The 16,243-nt window shown below is 35.3% G+C and overlaps 2 protein-coding genes across 2 annotated transcripts; one reads left to right on the top strand and one right to left on the bottom strand.

The window, feature by feature from the left end:
- Positions 1-5,946: 5,946 nt before the first annotated feature.
- LOC133874286 (LOB domain-containing protein 20) lies at positions 5,947-7,214 on the top strand. Its single transcript, XM_062312173.1, has 2 exons — positions 5,947-6,358; positions 6,702-7,214. The coding sequence occupies exons 1-2, from the start codon at positions 5,993-5,995 to the stop codon at positions 7,014-7,016; spliced, it is 681 nt and encodes a 226-aa protein (XP_062168157.1). The 5' UTR covers positions 5,947-5,992; the 3' UTR covers positions 7,017-7,214.
- Positions 7,215-11,231: 4,017 nt separating this feature from the next.
- LOC133873465 (histone-lysine N-methyltransferase SUVR3) lies at positions 11,232-13,446 on the bottom strand. Its single transcript, XM_062311167.1, has 2 exons — positions 12,673-13,446; positions 11,232-11,937 (listed from the first exon to the last, which is right to left on the bottom strand). The coding sequence occupies exons 1-2, from the start codon at positions 13,424-13,426 to the stop codon at positions 11,549-11,551; spliced, it is 1,143 nt and encodes a 380-aa protein (XP_062167151.1). The 5' UTR covers positions 13,427-13,446; the 3' UTR covers positions 11,232-11,548.
- Positions 13,447-16,243: the final 2,797 nt, after the last annotated feature.

Genomic DNA, 16,243 nt, shown 5'->3' with positions numbered 1-16,243 from the left:
ATGAAATAAATTAACAAAACTAAAATAAAATAACAAAAGAAAAATAAATATTAAAAAAAAAAAGTAAAAAAACCAAAATTAGAAATAAAATAAAAACAGAAAAGAATCAAGTTAAATTAAATCTTTAAAATTTTATAACATAACTGTTTTCAGTCCCCGGCAATGGCAACAAAAATTGATGTGGTTGTTTTGTGTACAAAAATATCAATAATAAAATTGTCACTCGCAATAGTACGAATCCTTGTAGGATATGGTTATATTGAGGGTGTCAAACCTCAAGGACTGCGTAGGAATTGCTATCAAGTTTTTCAAAATTAAATATAACTTAATTAAAAGAAGTTTGATTTGATTTTGTTTATAACTAAGTTAAATGCATAAAACTAAAGACAAAAAAAATATAGATTGTATTGATGAGAGAAAGAATATGGGACTGATTTCATCACTCACAGCATAACAATGGTCAATAATAAATTAACAAGGAAAATTCATACTATGCATTATATATGGCTCATCTCACTCGAGTAGTCAATAAATTACCTCTAAAGAATAAGTATAATCCATCTTCAGTTAGCATAGACCGTCCACCTAACCACTAAGATGCGGTACGACCTGTCTTCCCTAGGTATGGATTAGCTACATCTATAATAGGATACACACAATCAATAGAATAGTAAAACCCATCTTCGGTTGGTACGAACTGTCTACCTAAATTATACTAAAGTATGGTGTAGTATAATCTGTCTTTCCTAAGCATGACCTATCTAACCCTCTTGGTCATACGTCAATTAAAACCGTTATATAATAATCATTCACATAACCACAGAAAATATGAAGGATTGAGTTCAATCAATATAAAACACATTCTAAAACAAGATAAGAAATTCATAATGATTGAATATAAACATTAAGATCAATTCTCACAGTTATACAACCATCATGCATATAGAAAATTCTAAATTAAAATACAATTAAATCGTTGTTACTTGGATAGGGCTACATCAACATCCTATTACGAATTTAGCCACTCATCGTGGTGCTGGGATGGCCTTCTGCCATGTTTTTCTTCTCTTCAACTTTTCAAGCCTCCAAGAAGAATTTTCTGTCTAAAGCTAAGCACACCTTCTCTTGAGGCTTAAAGATCTATTTTAGAGACTAGAAGAGATCTAAAAGCCTTAGGAATCCAAGAAAAATCAGAACTTAATCTCTTAGTCCAAGTAGGAGATTGAAAATTTAATCCAAGTAGGAAAATGATTCCAAATTCGTCCAGATTTGCGGTCTTTTATTGCAGAGAAAGTTTGGCATAGAAAACTTTAGAATTAGGAAAAACCTATTTCTGACATATTTGTTTAATTTTTTATTAGCTTTCCAACGCCATGAATTAAATTGTAATAAGAGATCTAAGTAGAAAGTTATGGTCAAAACACTGAGACATGTGCAGAATCCAAATTTGAATCCAATCCGATCTTGACTCTTATTAAGAAATTCTGATTTAATACATTCCTTTATTTGATTAAACTTAACCACATCATATAGGTCTTCTATTATGATTGGTAAAGCTTAAACATATCTTATAGGTCTTCTCAAAGTGTGTTTTAAGCCCAAAATCAATAAAATTAATTGCATGTTTATTTAAAACCTGAAAACAATTGAATAACACAAAATCAAGCAAATAAAAATGCTAAGAAATTAACATATATAAGTTAAGGGGCTTGGATATGCAACATTCGACGCTTATCAAAGACCTATTATGAAAAATATCTGCTAATAAAAATATCGCAGAGAACTTAACTCGTAAGTTTTGTAAACAAAATATCTTCCTCCTAAGCTTTTATAATAGGTCCCCCCCCCCCCCAACTCACCCCTCTTCTTTCTTTCACACCTTCTTTTCTTTCTTCCCCGGTTCTTTCTTCCTCTTCTTCTTGATTCTTCTCCCTTCCTTTTCGAGAGAGAGGGAGAGAGAGATCGAGGGAGAGACACAGGGAGATTTAGAGACCGAGAGAGGGAGAGAGGGAGACTCGATCTTCCATGGGTCACCGGAGGACGTGATTTTCGGTGGATCCAGGGGCGATTTTCGGCGGTTTAAGACTGGTTCCTGCAAGTGATGTGGAGGAGCATCCCGTGACTGATTCTAGCATAGTTTTCAAGTGGATTTTCTATATTAAACAAAAATCTTCAAAGTGAGTAATTCTTATAATTTAGTTTGATTTTTATTGGTTAGTCTTGTTGATTCACAGTTGATTGTGTGTTTTGGTTTGTTGGGTTCAAGATGTAAAGCCGATTGGGTTGTTTCTCTAAAGGTTTTGAAGCTGGATTTATTCCCTGTGTTAGCCGTGGATGATTTTGGAATGGTTGTGATATTTTTGGAGTTAGATATTGGTATTTGCCTATTTGGGTTGTTTTAACCAAATCAATTGGAAAGTTTTATTGTTTGTTGTTTTAATGTTAAATGTTTTGAGACTGTTTCGGTTGCTAAAGTGAGATGTGTGTCTTGATTTATATTGACAGGATGAAGTGATATTGATTCTAAAATAATTAATAAATACTGACTTTATGATATTGGCTAAGGATGAGAAGATTTGATGCTAGGTTGATGTTTCTAAAGTGATTCTTTTGAGAGAAAAATGTTTGAGTATTGTTGGATGAATTCTGGTGTTTTTATGGAAAAAGGCTTTGAGCGTTTATTGTTAGAGGTTTATACAAGAGATTTAAAGCCATTTTGGTTATAAGCTCCTATTGTGGTGAATGAGTGAGGTTTAATTAAGATTGTGTTTATATGTTGAATTTCCTCTAATTAGAAGTATGCTTATAAATTAATTGTGTTAAGTTCTTTTAATAGAAATCATGATAATAGGTTGATTATGTTGAAATTCCCTTTGATTGAAAATAGATGTAAAAATGACATGTTTAATGTTTAGGAAAAGGGGACTGATGAATATACTATCTCTTGTATATATGTATTTATTGTAGATGAAGAGCTAAAATGATGTACTGAAAAGGGAGTAAGTATAAATTACTTACTGAGCATGATACTGATTTCCATAATATGATGATTTCAGATTTGTTTAAATGTATGTGTGTGAATGAAACATTACATATTATACTGTTGTGACTAATAAATTTGTTGATAACAAAGCTTGTAAGTAGCAAGGGGCAACGGCTACTAGTGGGACCTTAGGCTCCTGTGAAAGATTAAATAATAACTAGACTGGGACCATAAGCTTCCAATAACAAACAAATTAATAAGACCGGGGGTTCAAGTCCCACGATAAATAAAGAAGATCGGGGGTTTAAGTCCCACGGCAAATGGTGAGGGAGTAATAGCTCCAAAGATATCCGTTAACCGAGTAATAGCTCTAAACGAGTGGAGTGAAAGAAATAAAATAAATAAGACTCTGCATATAAAACTGTCATAATATCATTGCTTTATAAATGTGTGGGTTTGTATATATATATATAATTGCATTATGTGCTTCTAAATAAATCAGTAACTATTATATTATTGAAACAGTTGACTAACTCAATTACAGTATGAGATTGTGGTAATATCCACAATCACATAGATGTTTATGCAGGTCTGAAGGAAGGGGATCAGGTTGGCTATGACTCATATGTTGATCTTGATATCTATGGATTACTTTTGATAGCTTTAATATTTTAAGCTAACATTTGTGTACCTATTAGTATTTAGTTGTAATTATTTGTGTACATTCATTGTTATATGTAAGTTGGGTAAATACAGTATGGTATTTACATATTTAGAATGATGTTTGTATTTGGTAGGCTTTTTATGTATGTGTATGGGCCGTTTGTGGCTCTTGTTTTAATGTAGTTAAGAGTACTTATTACGTGTAAAAGAAAACTATGTGTCTAATTAATATATTGAGGTAATTCAGATAGCACTTATGTGTTCTATTATCAATTCCATTATGGTCCGTTTGAGTATTTGATTTTTGAAATCAGAATTTAATTCTTATTTGGTGCGCGAATTTTGAGGTTTGACTTTATGAGATAAAATTAGAAAAAGTTGAATAAAATATGATTTATTTTTTTAAACAGGCAAACACTATAGCAAAAAGTTGAATAGATCAGAATTTCACTCTTGCATCCAAACAGACTATTATAATATATATATATATATATATATATATATATATATATATATATATATATATATATATATATATATATATATATATATATATATATATATATATATATATATATATTCCGTTGCGAGAATTCAACTCTAGTGTAGTAATGTTACGTGAAAACCGTATGTTTTTGCTTACGAATTTGCTAGTTCAAATTTGAGGCGTTACAGATATCATGATTGAGAGAGAGAGAGAGAGAGAGAGAGAGAGAGAGAGAGTCATATCTAGAGTGAGAGACTTACCGGCGGAAGAGGCGGCGGCAGGCTGTCACCGGCATTGTGAGAGATGGCTGAGAGAGTGAGAGAAGGCTATGAGAGAGAGAGAGAGAGAGAGAGAGAGAGAGGGAAATGGGGTGGTGCGCGGGACAAGTGCCACTTGGCGTCGTTTGGTGGTCCAAACGACCCCACATCATTACCAAGTGGAGTCGTTTCACTGTTCAAATGACTCCACTTGGAAAAGTGATGTCATTTCATGAATGAAACAACGTCACTTGGTGGTGTCGTTTCATTGATGAAACGACGCCACTTCACCAAGTGACGCTGTTTCAATAGTGAACGACTCCAACATTGGAGTCGTTTTATTGTGAAATGACGTCAACTTTCATGTTGAAACAAAACCACACTCAAAGTGGTGTTGTTTCAACAATGAACGTACGACTCCAAGCAGTAGAGTCGTGTCACTGCTAAAACGACTCCACTCTATATAAGTGGAGTCGTTTCAACAGTGAACGACGCCACAAAGTAAAACGACTCAAAAATGTGGTTTTATTTATTTATTTTTTTTTTGTAGTGATAGGAGCATTTGGGGTTGAGCTTAAAAAAATTCATAAAGTCTTTTATTTCAAGAATTATGTTATGAGATAATGAGAGGACTTCTATATATATATATATATATATACATGGCTACGCCATTGATTATTATATAACTATATTTATTTTTAAGAAATCTTTATTAGCAATGGTTTGAAGTAAAATAAATGAGTAATAATTCACTACCACCTAGATATACAACTTTTTACCCCTTTGTTTATGTGGCAAGGTGGTCCCTCACCTTAATTTATTTTTTAAAAATAAAAAAACTCAAAAAGTAATGGGGGACCACCTTGCCACATAGACAATGTAGTAAAATATTGTATATTTAGGTGACATTGAATCATTATTTAAAATAAATTATTATACAGATGTATTTTCTCCGATGGGCTTGTTACACGTGACGTGCAAATTAAACACGAAATCTTTTGTTTCGGTGATAGAGTCGTTTTGTTTGTAGATCAAAAAAACTAAACTACGACTTAATTTGTTGTCTTTTAAACTGAGAATTATATTCAACCGAACACGTACCTATTAAATTAGTTATGTTTTAATTGGATAAGATCGATGAATGAAGTTGGAAAGGACGTGAGTTTGCTTCTTGCCATGGTATGAAACCCATGCACGTCTCGTTCATGTACACACCATCCCACACACTGACACACACGCCAAGCGCAGCACAAATCTTGCGCCCTCCCACGAAGACAACCTCTTTATTCAACTTTCATACAATTATTATTTACAACTAATTTAATAAATTAAGACTAATAAACTAACACCAATATTTTAATCATTTCCCATTTCTGTCACTCCCTTTGCTCGTGCCCCTCACACCAGACTCTTCCCATTTCACTCATCTCCCTCTTTACCAACCATAACGTCTCTCTCTCTCTCTCAAAACGAAAAGCTTACCACATTCACCTTGCAACCCTTTCACGAGACTAACGTGCACTTTCTTCACTTCACATATAAGCACCAACCCCACCACCTTCCTTTCTTCCTCAATCTAAACCAACAGTACCCTTAATTCCCATGGCTGAGCCACTACGCGATCCAACGTCCGGAACTCGACGCAAGGGCGTCCTGGGAAAGCATGCTACGGCACCGGCGGAGGCAGAGCCGGTGCCGGGAGCGGCTCCGTGTGGGGCATGCAAGTTCTTGAGGAGGAAGTGCATCAGTGGGTGTATATTTGCACCCCACTTCGGGTCCGACCAAGGAGCAGCTCGGTTTGCAGCCGTGCACAAGGTGTTCGGTGCAAGTAACGTGTCGAAGCTCTTGCTGCATATACCGGTGAGCCGGAGACACGATGCTGTGGTTACAATATCGTATGAAGCTCAGGCGAGGTTATCCGACCCAGTTTATGGTTGCGTATCCACCATACTTGCTTTACAACAGCAGGTTGGGTTCTTTTTTTCTTCTTTTTTTAGCTGCGATGAAAATTGTGTTTTGAAATCCACTCAAGAAGTTCAAGTATGTGCTGTTTGGTTGTAGTCTTGTAGATATTCACACCCTACTCGTGCGTGCGCACTTTTTATCTTTCCTAAATTACTACGCCACAATTCTAACAAAAAAAAAAAAAAAAAAAAAAATAGGGTCCTATATACCTGGTAATTATCTTTTTCCTAACTAATATTAATTATGTTGTTACCTTAATTATTAAAAGGAAAGTTGAAGCATGCAGTACTCTATAAGAAAACTGAGAAAAACTGTTGGTATATATATATATATGTATAATATTCAGGTGGCATCTCTGCAAGCGGAGCTGGGAATGGTGCAAACTCAGCTTATAAACAGCAGGTTTGCATACGCAAATGCCATTCAGAACTCACAGCAAAACAATAATATTGCAGTGCTGCAGCCGGCGTTCTCCAACAACTCTTCTGCTTCGAATAACCTCATCAGCATGAGTGGTTTCACAACAGATTTCGACCTTGCACCGTCCTCCCATAGCATAGAGCCTCTACAGCTTTCACGACCATCCCACGATGAGGAAGAAGATGAGGAACAGAGTCGGATTCCATCTATGTTTGCCAATAAGATACTTCACCGGAGATGATTTTTTTCTTATCAGCACCATGCATGCTAGCTAATTGGTGCTCCTGCTTAGAACTATATATCACTTTTTTTTCGCAAATTAAAAAAAAAAAAAGAAAAAAAAAAGAGAAAGATTTCTTTACCCATAGCATAATAATGCATGTGGTAAGAAATTCCCTAGCTAATATATCACATGTATTTATATATATTGTGGTTAAAATTAAACACAATTACAAGTTTTTGGTAATTTATTCCAAGTACGAAATTATTTGTAGATAGAATCAAAATCGAAGTTGATTTTTTTTTTTTTTTTCTAATTGATTTTATACATTGACCGGAGGAATAATTAAGTAAAAGTTTTAATTTAGGGTTACTCACAAAACCCATAAATCAGGAGTCTGTGTATTCTATCAAAAAGGCTATTACACATAAGTTAGAAGATATCTCTTCTATTATTTTTAGGTTTATGTTGCTGAAATTTTCTCATTTGCTGATTTACTAGAACAAATATGGTTGAATTTATGTCTGCCATTTCATATTTTGATATAAAGCAAAAAAAAAAAAAAAAAAAAAAAAAAAAAAAAAAAAAAAAAAAAAAAAAAAACCATTTATGCCCTACTTGTCTTAACCGTATGCGTCTATATATCATTATATATCGGAAATATGATATTTTGTCATTTCAAGACACAACACTTAACCACTTTGTCTATGTGGTAAGGTAGTTCCCTTACTAGCTTTAGAGTTTTATTTTCTTTAAAAAAGGGACAAAAGTCAAAATAAAAGTTATCATGTAGGTAAAGGAATTAGAATGGCAATGTATGACATCTTTATATATCGATCTATGAGAGACGAATCGAGATCTTGTGGTGTCCAACAAGTATACCTAAAGTGGCACCGTACCAATGCTTCAGCAAAAGGCATCACCCAAAATAATGTCCTAAGGCACGGCGTTGACGCATACGGTTTGGGGGTTTTCTTGAGCCCCCAGGCCCACGCACACACGATGGTCGGATTGCAAAATTTGGACACGAGGCCCGTAAATTTATTTAGCAGTTGCTGCGGGTTGCGCATTAATGGGGTAGGGCGGGTATCCGTTATATCCATGCAGGTTACGGGTTATCGGGTCGGGCAAGTGGGTTATCGATCTAAAACAATATTAAAAAAACATATTAACAAATAACACACTAAAATATAAGTCGTCCTAACAATCTGATAGGCTTCTTACTGGAAGCTGCTTAATATTTAACAGCTTAAAAGCTACTAACTAAAAAAGTTACTCATAAAACGTACTTAAAAGGTACATCAACTAAAAACCACTAACCGGTCGAGCAAAAATAAAATCAAAAAAAGAAAAAAAAGAAAGGAAAAAAAAAAACAAAAAAGAGAAAGAGGTAGCTGGGCCACTCCAAGCCAATAAAGGTGGCCGCGTGCCACTCCCAATGGCCGCTAGGGGTGGCACGCGCCTGGGCCACTCAAAGCCAATGAAGGTGGCCGCGCGCCTGGGCCACCCCTGGACCTTCTAGGGTTGGCCCGATGGCCACCCCAGCTTCTGAGGTGGCCGTGGGTGGCGCGCGGCCACCCCCTCTCTTTTTTTTTTTTTTTTGTTTTTTTGTTTTTTTAAAATAAGTTTATTTATTTATTTTTTAAAAAATTTATAATTTTTTTATTAAGATGGACACACGTTGCCATCTTATTGGTTTGATGTGGTGCTGACGTGGCATTTAATAGAATTTGTCAAAAATTTTAACGGAATTTGACTTCAGTGATTAATTTGTAATTATAGTTTACCACAAGGACCTTCCATGAACCTTTTAAACTATATATAGGAAGTGATTCGTAAATATGACATACCTCATAGACCAATGATGCAATTATCCTTTAAACTAAAATGGGCATTATAACGGTATTATCATTAAAAGCTTATATATATATATAAATAGACATAAAGACCCTATTAATATAAATAATGAGTTTTATATTTTAAAAACAGATGGACGATTGGACGGCACAACGACTTAACTATAAACAATTTTTATTATAATCTTATAAAATTTGGACAGAATAACTGTGCTCTTTTTAAAAAATAATTTAGACATCACAGTAAATATACCACTTATTGCTGGAATATTAATTGCACCATTGCTGTCCACAACCGACCGAGAGAATGAGAGAGATTTTGAGAGCTTTTGTTTTGTATTTTTTTTTTCCTTTAGAAACAGTGGGCTGGCCGAGTGTGAGAGACAAAAGAGTTTTATGCAGTGAAATGGAAGATATACCCATAGAAATTGGGGTGGGGGAGGGAACTCAAAAACCAAAAAGCAAGGAAGGCCAGAAGGAGTTAGCGAAAGAGATGAGAGTACCTGAGATTAATTGGGTGCAAGAGAGAAACGAAAGTAGTTCAAAAGCGAGAGAAAATCTCAACGACAACAACAAAGAAGAGCTACGGTGAGAGAGAGAGAAAATGTGAAGAATGCTCTTTGGAAATCGAAGGTGAGGAAAAGCGGACAAAAATTGGTTTATGCAAACAAGAGCCGTAAACCATTTTACGCGCCCACGTATTATTTTCCTTGGTCAACCAAAACGTTTTCCGTTTGACCTAAATTTCAGTCTGGTAAAACATTTTTCAGAAAAGGATTTACGTCGAAACCAACCGGCCTAAATTTTTATTTCTTAACATTTTACTCAATTTCATACAAGAAAAAAATAGAGAAAATAAGTAATTTATTGATAGATAATTTCATGAAAATACTATTTTTCTCTTATAACATCGGATATTCCCGTTTATTCATGGGTTTTGTTCGATTACGCTCAAATCGAATCATGCTACGTACTGATGATATCCTACTCTAGGGTTTTAGCAAGCTACATGAGATAGGCACTATACATTACAATATAATTTTATCTTCTTTATTAAAATATAATTTTAACATCTTTCAAGTCTTGCTTGTATCTGTGCTTGCGTCACGTGAGTGCGGAGAAACACGTGCATGTTTTTCCTCATTGATATCTTTTATGTTAGGACTGGCAATTTTGACACGACTCGACAATCTGACACGAACACGATACGAAATTAACGAGTTTGAGTCTACCCTAAACAGGTTTGGGTCATAAACGGGTCAACCCGTTTATCTCGGTCTGGCGGATTGGATCTCAAGAGTAGACAATTATGATACAGTTTTTTGTATTTGTAAATTTGTAATGATAATGTAATGTTTTTTTTTTTTTTTTTTTTTTTTGTTATTTGATTAGACAATTAAACATATTAAGTGATTTGGTGCTAGCCTATTAAGAGACTAGGAGTAGGAGTTTAGAGATGAATTGCTAAAATTATTATTATTTCATTTAAATACTCACAAAAAACCCCCACAAAATAATAATTAAAAAAAAAAAAAAAACTTATAAGCTAAACGGGTCGTGTCGACCCGATTCGACATATTATGTTAAATGGGTTTAACGGGTCGTGTCGGGTGACCCGTGAAATTATCGTGTTCGTGTCGTGTTTGGAGCCCCGACCCGTTAACATAAACGGATCGTATTTGGGTCTAAGATAAACGGGTTGCGGGTCTTAACGTGTCATAAACGGGACCCGTGAAATTATCGTGTTCGTGTCGTGTTTGGAGCCCCGACCAGTTAACATAAACGGATCGTATTTGGGTCTAAGATAAACGGGTTGCGGGTCTTAACGTGTCGTAAACGGGTTGTGTCGGGTGACCCGTTTTGCCAGCCCTACTTTATGCAAAAAGAAAGGCAAGTAAGATGAAATTTTAGTGGAATGCACTCGGTACAAAGAAGTACGAGAGAATGTAAAGTGTTGACGGATCAGAACTCCAGCAATTTATTTATTTATTTTTTGAATTGTTAACAATTTCGACAGTAAATTTGAAAGTCTCTATAAAACTCATTTGCCTCAACAGATTTTCCGACAGCATGCCCACTTGTTGGAGAAGTGGAACCCACAAAACCCTTACATTTTCTATCTAAATTATTGACAATATAAGCTAAAAATTGCTAAAAATCTCTATCCGCCCATCTCTAACCGAAGCCCTTTAAGAGTGAGCTTGAAAAACTCCCCCAATGAGCCCCGCAAACAGCTCGATCCCCTCCCTACCGATTCCTTCGGAAAGGATTTCCAATTGATAGAGAATTCCCAGCTGCTTGAATTCAAGCAAAGCACTCTGGCATGTAGTCCCCGTCATGAACAAAACAGCCTTTAAAAGTCAAGCAGCAAGTCCATACGTATGAAATCTTTGCCTCATATTATTTCTTTTGCAAAACAAGAAACAAATAAGAAATTGCCCACCAATAAAACTTTCCAAAATAAACAGTACATCATACTAGCTAGTTATACACCTTTGAACATCATACAACAATAAGAACTGTTCCACAGCAATGAATTGGGAGGCCTATAACAAAGAAATTCCTTTAGGATTGTGTTTGGAAATAGAGCTTTTTTTTTTTTTTTAAAAAAAAAAAAAACCTCATTTTTTACCAAGCGGGACCATTTTTGCTTGGCACAACTACTTAGGTACTAAAAGCGCTTCTTCCAAACAGGCCCTAAGTATGTTCGGAAGGCAATGTTCCAAAGCAACAAGAGCTACCACAAAAGCACTGCAAACCATTAGACGTTAGCCTGATTTCACCATAGCTAAAACTAAGCTCCTCGTTTTCTTTTATGTCTCTTGAAGAAAAGAAGCAAAGGCGGGGCAGCAAAGCTCCTGTGCTTCTCACCAGTTTGGTCGATAAATTACCACCATCACATGAATGGTTAATAAACCGCGCAACATTTCCTATTCTTGTGGCATCGATATTCATTCTTAAACAAGCTTTCCCAGATGGGAGATGCTCTCTCAAAACCAAAAGAGCAGAAGAAAAATGGCCACCTGATACAAGTTCATCATACATTTGTTGCCGACTTGTTGCCTCTTTGGTTGTCAAAAGTTCACCTTTTGCAAGCAAATTAAATGTCAAATTTAACAAAGTTTCAATACACAAACAAACAAACACACAATCTGACAGTTTTAACAGAGATGCATGCCATCAAAACACTGACGAAATTCGAGAACCACTGTGGCTATAATCCCACAGAAACAGAAACTAAAATCAACACCTCGAGTTTGCAAAATATTTTTCCTTTTGTTCAAAGTATCAACATTTTGGCAATTGCAGAAGGCAAATATTAGGCTTTATCACCCGTCAGGCTTTCTTTCTTGAACAAGTCTCATATATATACCATGGTTTTCATCTCTTACTCTGGCGTTAACTATTTAATAACAGGATTATGCAAAAACGTACATATCTAGTGGGATTCATTCATGTTACCCTTCTCAATCAAAATTAACCACTAATCGCACACAATTTAATCACAACATTCCTAAATATGAGGCCTCTAATAACAATGACCGATTTTGCACATCAAAAGTTCGATTTTAAATCAAATAGCAGATATATTTGAAGTCAATTTTTTTTAAAAAAAAATTACAATTTGAAACAAAGAAAAACCTGCTCTTTTTTTATTTTTTATTTTTTATTTTTATTTTTTTATTTATTTATTTTTATATATATATGTATTTTCAAATTGTAGGCAAAGAACTACGTGTTGAAATTGCAAAACCTAAAACCCAAAATCACGCTGTTTCGAAAAGAGCCCATTATCAGCTGGAGCTTGGAAAAAAACGTACCTGCATACTCGCACACAAATTGGCCTTTCCCAATGAACTGGTCTGCAAACAAACCCCAGCCTTTCCTCCTATCCCTCACAATCTTCAGCCGCAACGAAACCCCTCTCTGAGTCAATCGATTCCCACACTCCAACCCGCACCCACAACTCGATCCGCACTCGCTCGCTATATCCAAACCATTCAACCCAGTACATGGGCACCGAACTTGGTCCTCACACCTCTGGCAATCGCACCCAGATGCACTCTCACCCAACTCGTCCACCAGCCTCACCGGTTCTACGCAGAGCCGACTCACCGAGTTGGGTCTCACGCAGGAGCCCAAGCCCCAAGATTGGCGTAGGAATTGCGAAGCAAAAGAAGGGAGAATTTGTGAAGGGGTGTAAATGAAGTAGGCATAGGGGCGATTGTCAGCGGTGTTGTGGAATGGGATGGGGAGGTTCTCGGAGGATCTGGAAGCGTCGGAGGATCGGCGATGAGTGATGGATTTGGAGATCTGGTTGAGGGATTTGGAGGTTAGAGAAACATTGGCCAGTTCTTGTGGGGTTAGCCATGGGAGGATTAGCTCCAAGCATTGGAGGAAAGCTGTGGAGGGGTTAAGCTCTTCTGCTTCTTGCTGTCGTACATTGGTTTGGCAGCTTCTTTTACTTTCTGGTTGCCACATGGAGATGAAACGACTCTCGGTCTCGGAGTTTCTTGGCGAAGCAAAACGAGCACGTACTAACCGTGATTTTTTATACGAGTATCCAACAAACATAGAAAGAATTAAGGATTCTCAATTTGGAAAGAAAAATGCTGCATACGTAGTACCCAAAATGTTTTACCAAAATTTTGTTCCAAATTTGGAACCAATGTGGCTATGCCACGTCTGTCAAAGAAAAAAAAACTAAAAAAGCTAGCTGTTGGTTTAATTAAGATTTTGGGTTTCACCTTTTATTGAATCTAAATGACATTATTTTTGCAGTCCAAAAGTCTCCTTTAGTGAAATTGGTTCCGTTTTGGTAGTAATCTGTTGGTGTTAAGAAGGTTGCAGCAGTGGAGAGATAAAAGACCTAAAGTTACGGCACTTTGTATTCCTATTTTAATGGGTTGCATGTATTGATAGAAGACCTCATATTGTATTCTTTTATGATGACTTGTTGATTGCATTCAACTACACACATTCTAGTTTTTATTTGCTTTAATCTACTCATTTCTGACTCTTTATTCTTTGTCTAGCAGAATATTCATTTTCGGAAGCATGACTTGTTCGATCATTTAGCAAGTTCTGATGGGTTGTGTTGATGGGTCGGTTATCATTCATTCGTGTTTTGGCCTCAATATGGCCGCACATAAGTTTTTTTTTTTTTTTTTTTATAACATCGTTTTGATCCTTATAAAATGTCAATATTTGGGGGCGCACATTAATTTGCCAACACCCCCACTTATTTTTATACGGGCCGGGTAAGTTGCAGAATGAGCTCTATGATTTGAATCCGAATAAACAACGAAGGGCATGTCCATAGAAGAATATAAATGATGTTTTTACAAAAAGGAATAGAAAATACAATCATTATCTCTTTAATTTGTTTGATATTTAACAATGATAACAAACTTCAACCTCGACAGAGCACTAGGACAAAGACCTCTCATTTCATCCACTGATCCACAACTCTCAATTAGCGAATTTTAGGCTAACAAGATACCTTCAGGTCAATTTCGCTAGGGAATTTATGCCAACTCTTTTGGAAATCGTTTTGGATGGTAAGCAAAATGCTAGTTGAAATAAAATAATACCAATCTAAAAATTAACAATAAAATAAATAAAATACAAGAGAAGGGAAGAAAATATAATATAGAAAGATTTCACAATGCTATAAAATCACACAAGAGCATTGTCCTTAATGGTTGATTCGTGCCTCTCAGAGTATATAACTCGATGTGATCGGATCCTTTGATACACAATCTCTCAGGATTAGACTATAGCGTGTATCTTCATGAATGACACTTCCAAGAATGGAAGCTAATAGAACAACCGTACCATTTGATTTTCCTTTTTGAAAATAATCTCATAATCTTATTGGAGCAATATCATGTAAAAACAATAAAAGTATATAAAAATGTATATATCTCTCAAGTACTCATAGTGTATCTTATATTTACATTATAGATGGCTTAGTAAATCTACTATAGTATCCAAATACGTTGAAAACACTTTATGACCAAATGGTTATATTTTGGGATTTTATGACTAACTGTCAAAACTCTTTAAGAAGAAAAAAAACTAAACAGTCAAAACACTTTAAGACCAAATTATTAAAACTGATTTTTCTTCTTCATATAAACTCATAAACATATTGAGAAATGGTAACATGTTTTAATACTTCTAAAAAGAAATAATGTTTGCAACAAATAAAACAAAAATCCCCAACATGTTACAAATAGTAAAACAAAATGAGATTGAAAGCATGCATTTACGTGGAACCCGAAAGTTTTAACCACACCTAGGATAAATAAGTAGGAATTTAATGAATCATGGTAGAGTTAGAGTCTTTTAACCAAATCCACAAGTTGACAAAACTAATCACCCATATAACTTTCTAAAAAAAAAAAAAGTTGTTCTATAGCGGGTTGGTGCCTTATACAAGTCATGCACCATTGGGTTTTATGAGCGCTCTAGAAACTTACCTAAGTCTCATAAGAAGCGGCACCACATCCACGCTCATATAGGTGGTATCCATTAAGAGTGTGTACAGTGTACACCACATCCCAACATATAGGGATCATGGATCCATTAAGAGTTTTAAACTCATCCTTAACTATTTTGCATCTTGTGCTGTCTTACACTATAAGGACGAACTCGTCACTAATCTTCTCATTTAAGATAGTTGTTTAACATAAAATGACAGTACCTCACCATGATCACTTGTGACTTTATTTCTCATTAAACCTCATTCATGGGATCTCCAATCACAGAGGTTGGGTATCAATCACAGTGTCATAATTTGGGTATCAGTCCTATCCCCCTCGATGTTTGATTCACCAGCCTTCTTGCTAGTGGCTTGGTTAAAAGATTTGCAAAATTCATTTTTGACCTCACACAGTCCATGGAAATTATACCGGTCTCAATAAGTTGCCTCATAATATTGTGAAGTTTTCTCATTATAAATCTTGTTCTTTGCTCGAGTTATGGTAGCCTATCAATAACAATAAAAACACAGGTGGAACTAAATTAGTATATAAAGGCAAATCAATTAATTAATAGGCTCCTTAGCCATTCATCTTCAATTCCTCCATTCTCCAAGGCAACTAACTTTGACTCTATAGTAAACCTTGCTATGCAATTCTGTTTTGAGGACTTTCAAGAGATAGCTCATCCAGCCAAAATAAACACATAGCCACATATAGGTTTTAGCTCATCTGAATAAAAAATCCAGTTAGCATCACTATATTTTTTCAATAAATAAGAATAACCACAATATGACAAAGCAAAATTAATTGTGCCATTTAAGTATCTCCACAATTTAGAAATAGCATCCCAATGCTTTACACCAGGATTAGGAGTATATCTATTCAATATGCTAACAACATATAC

The sequence above is a fragment of the Alnus glutinosa genome, chromosome 7 (genome assembly GCF_958979055.1).
Source record: "Alnus glutinosa chromosome 7, dhAlnGlut1.1, whole genome shotgun sequence".
NCBI lineage: Eukaryota > Viridiplantae > Streptophyta > Magnoliopsida > Fagales > Betulaceae > Alnus > Alnus glutinosa.
The sequence above is the reverse complement of the archived record's forward strand: the minus strand, read 5'-3'. Positions and strand labels throughout refer to the sequence as shown.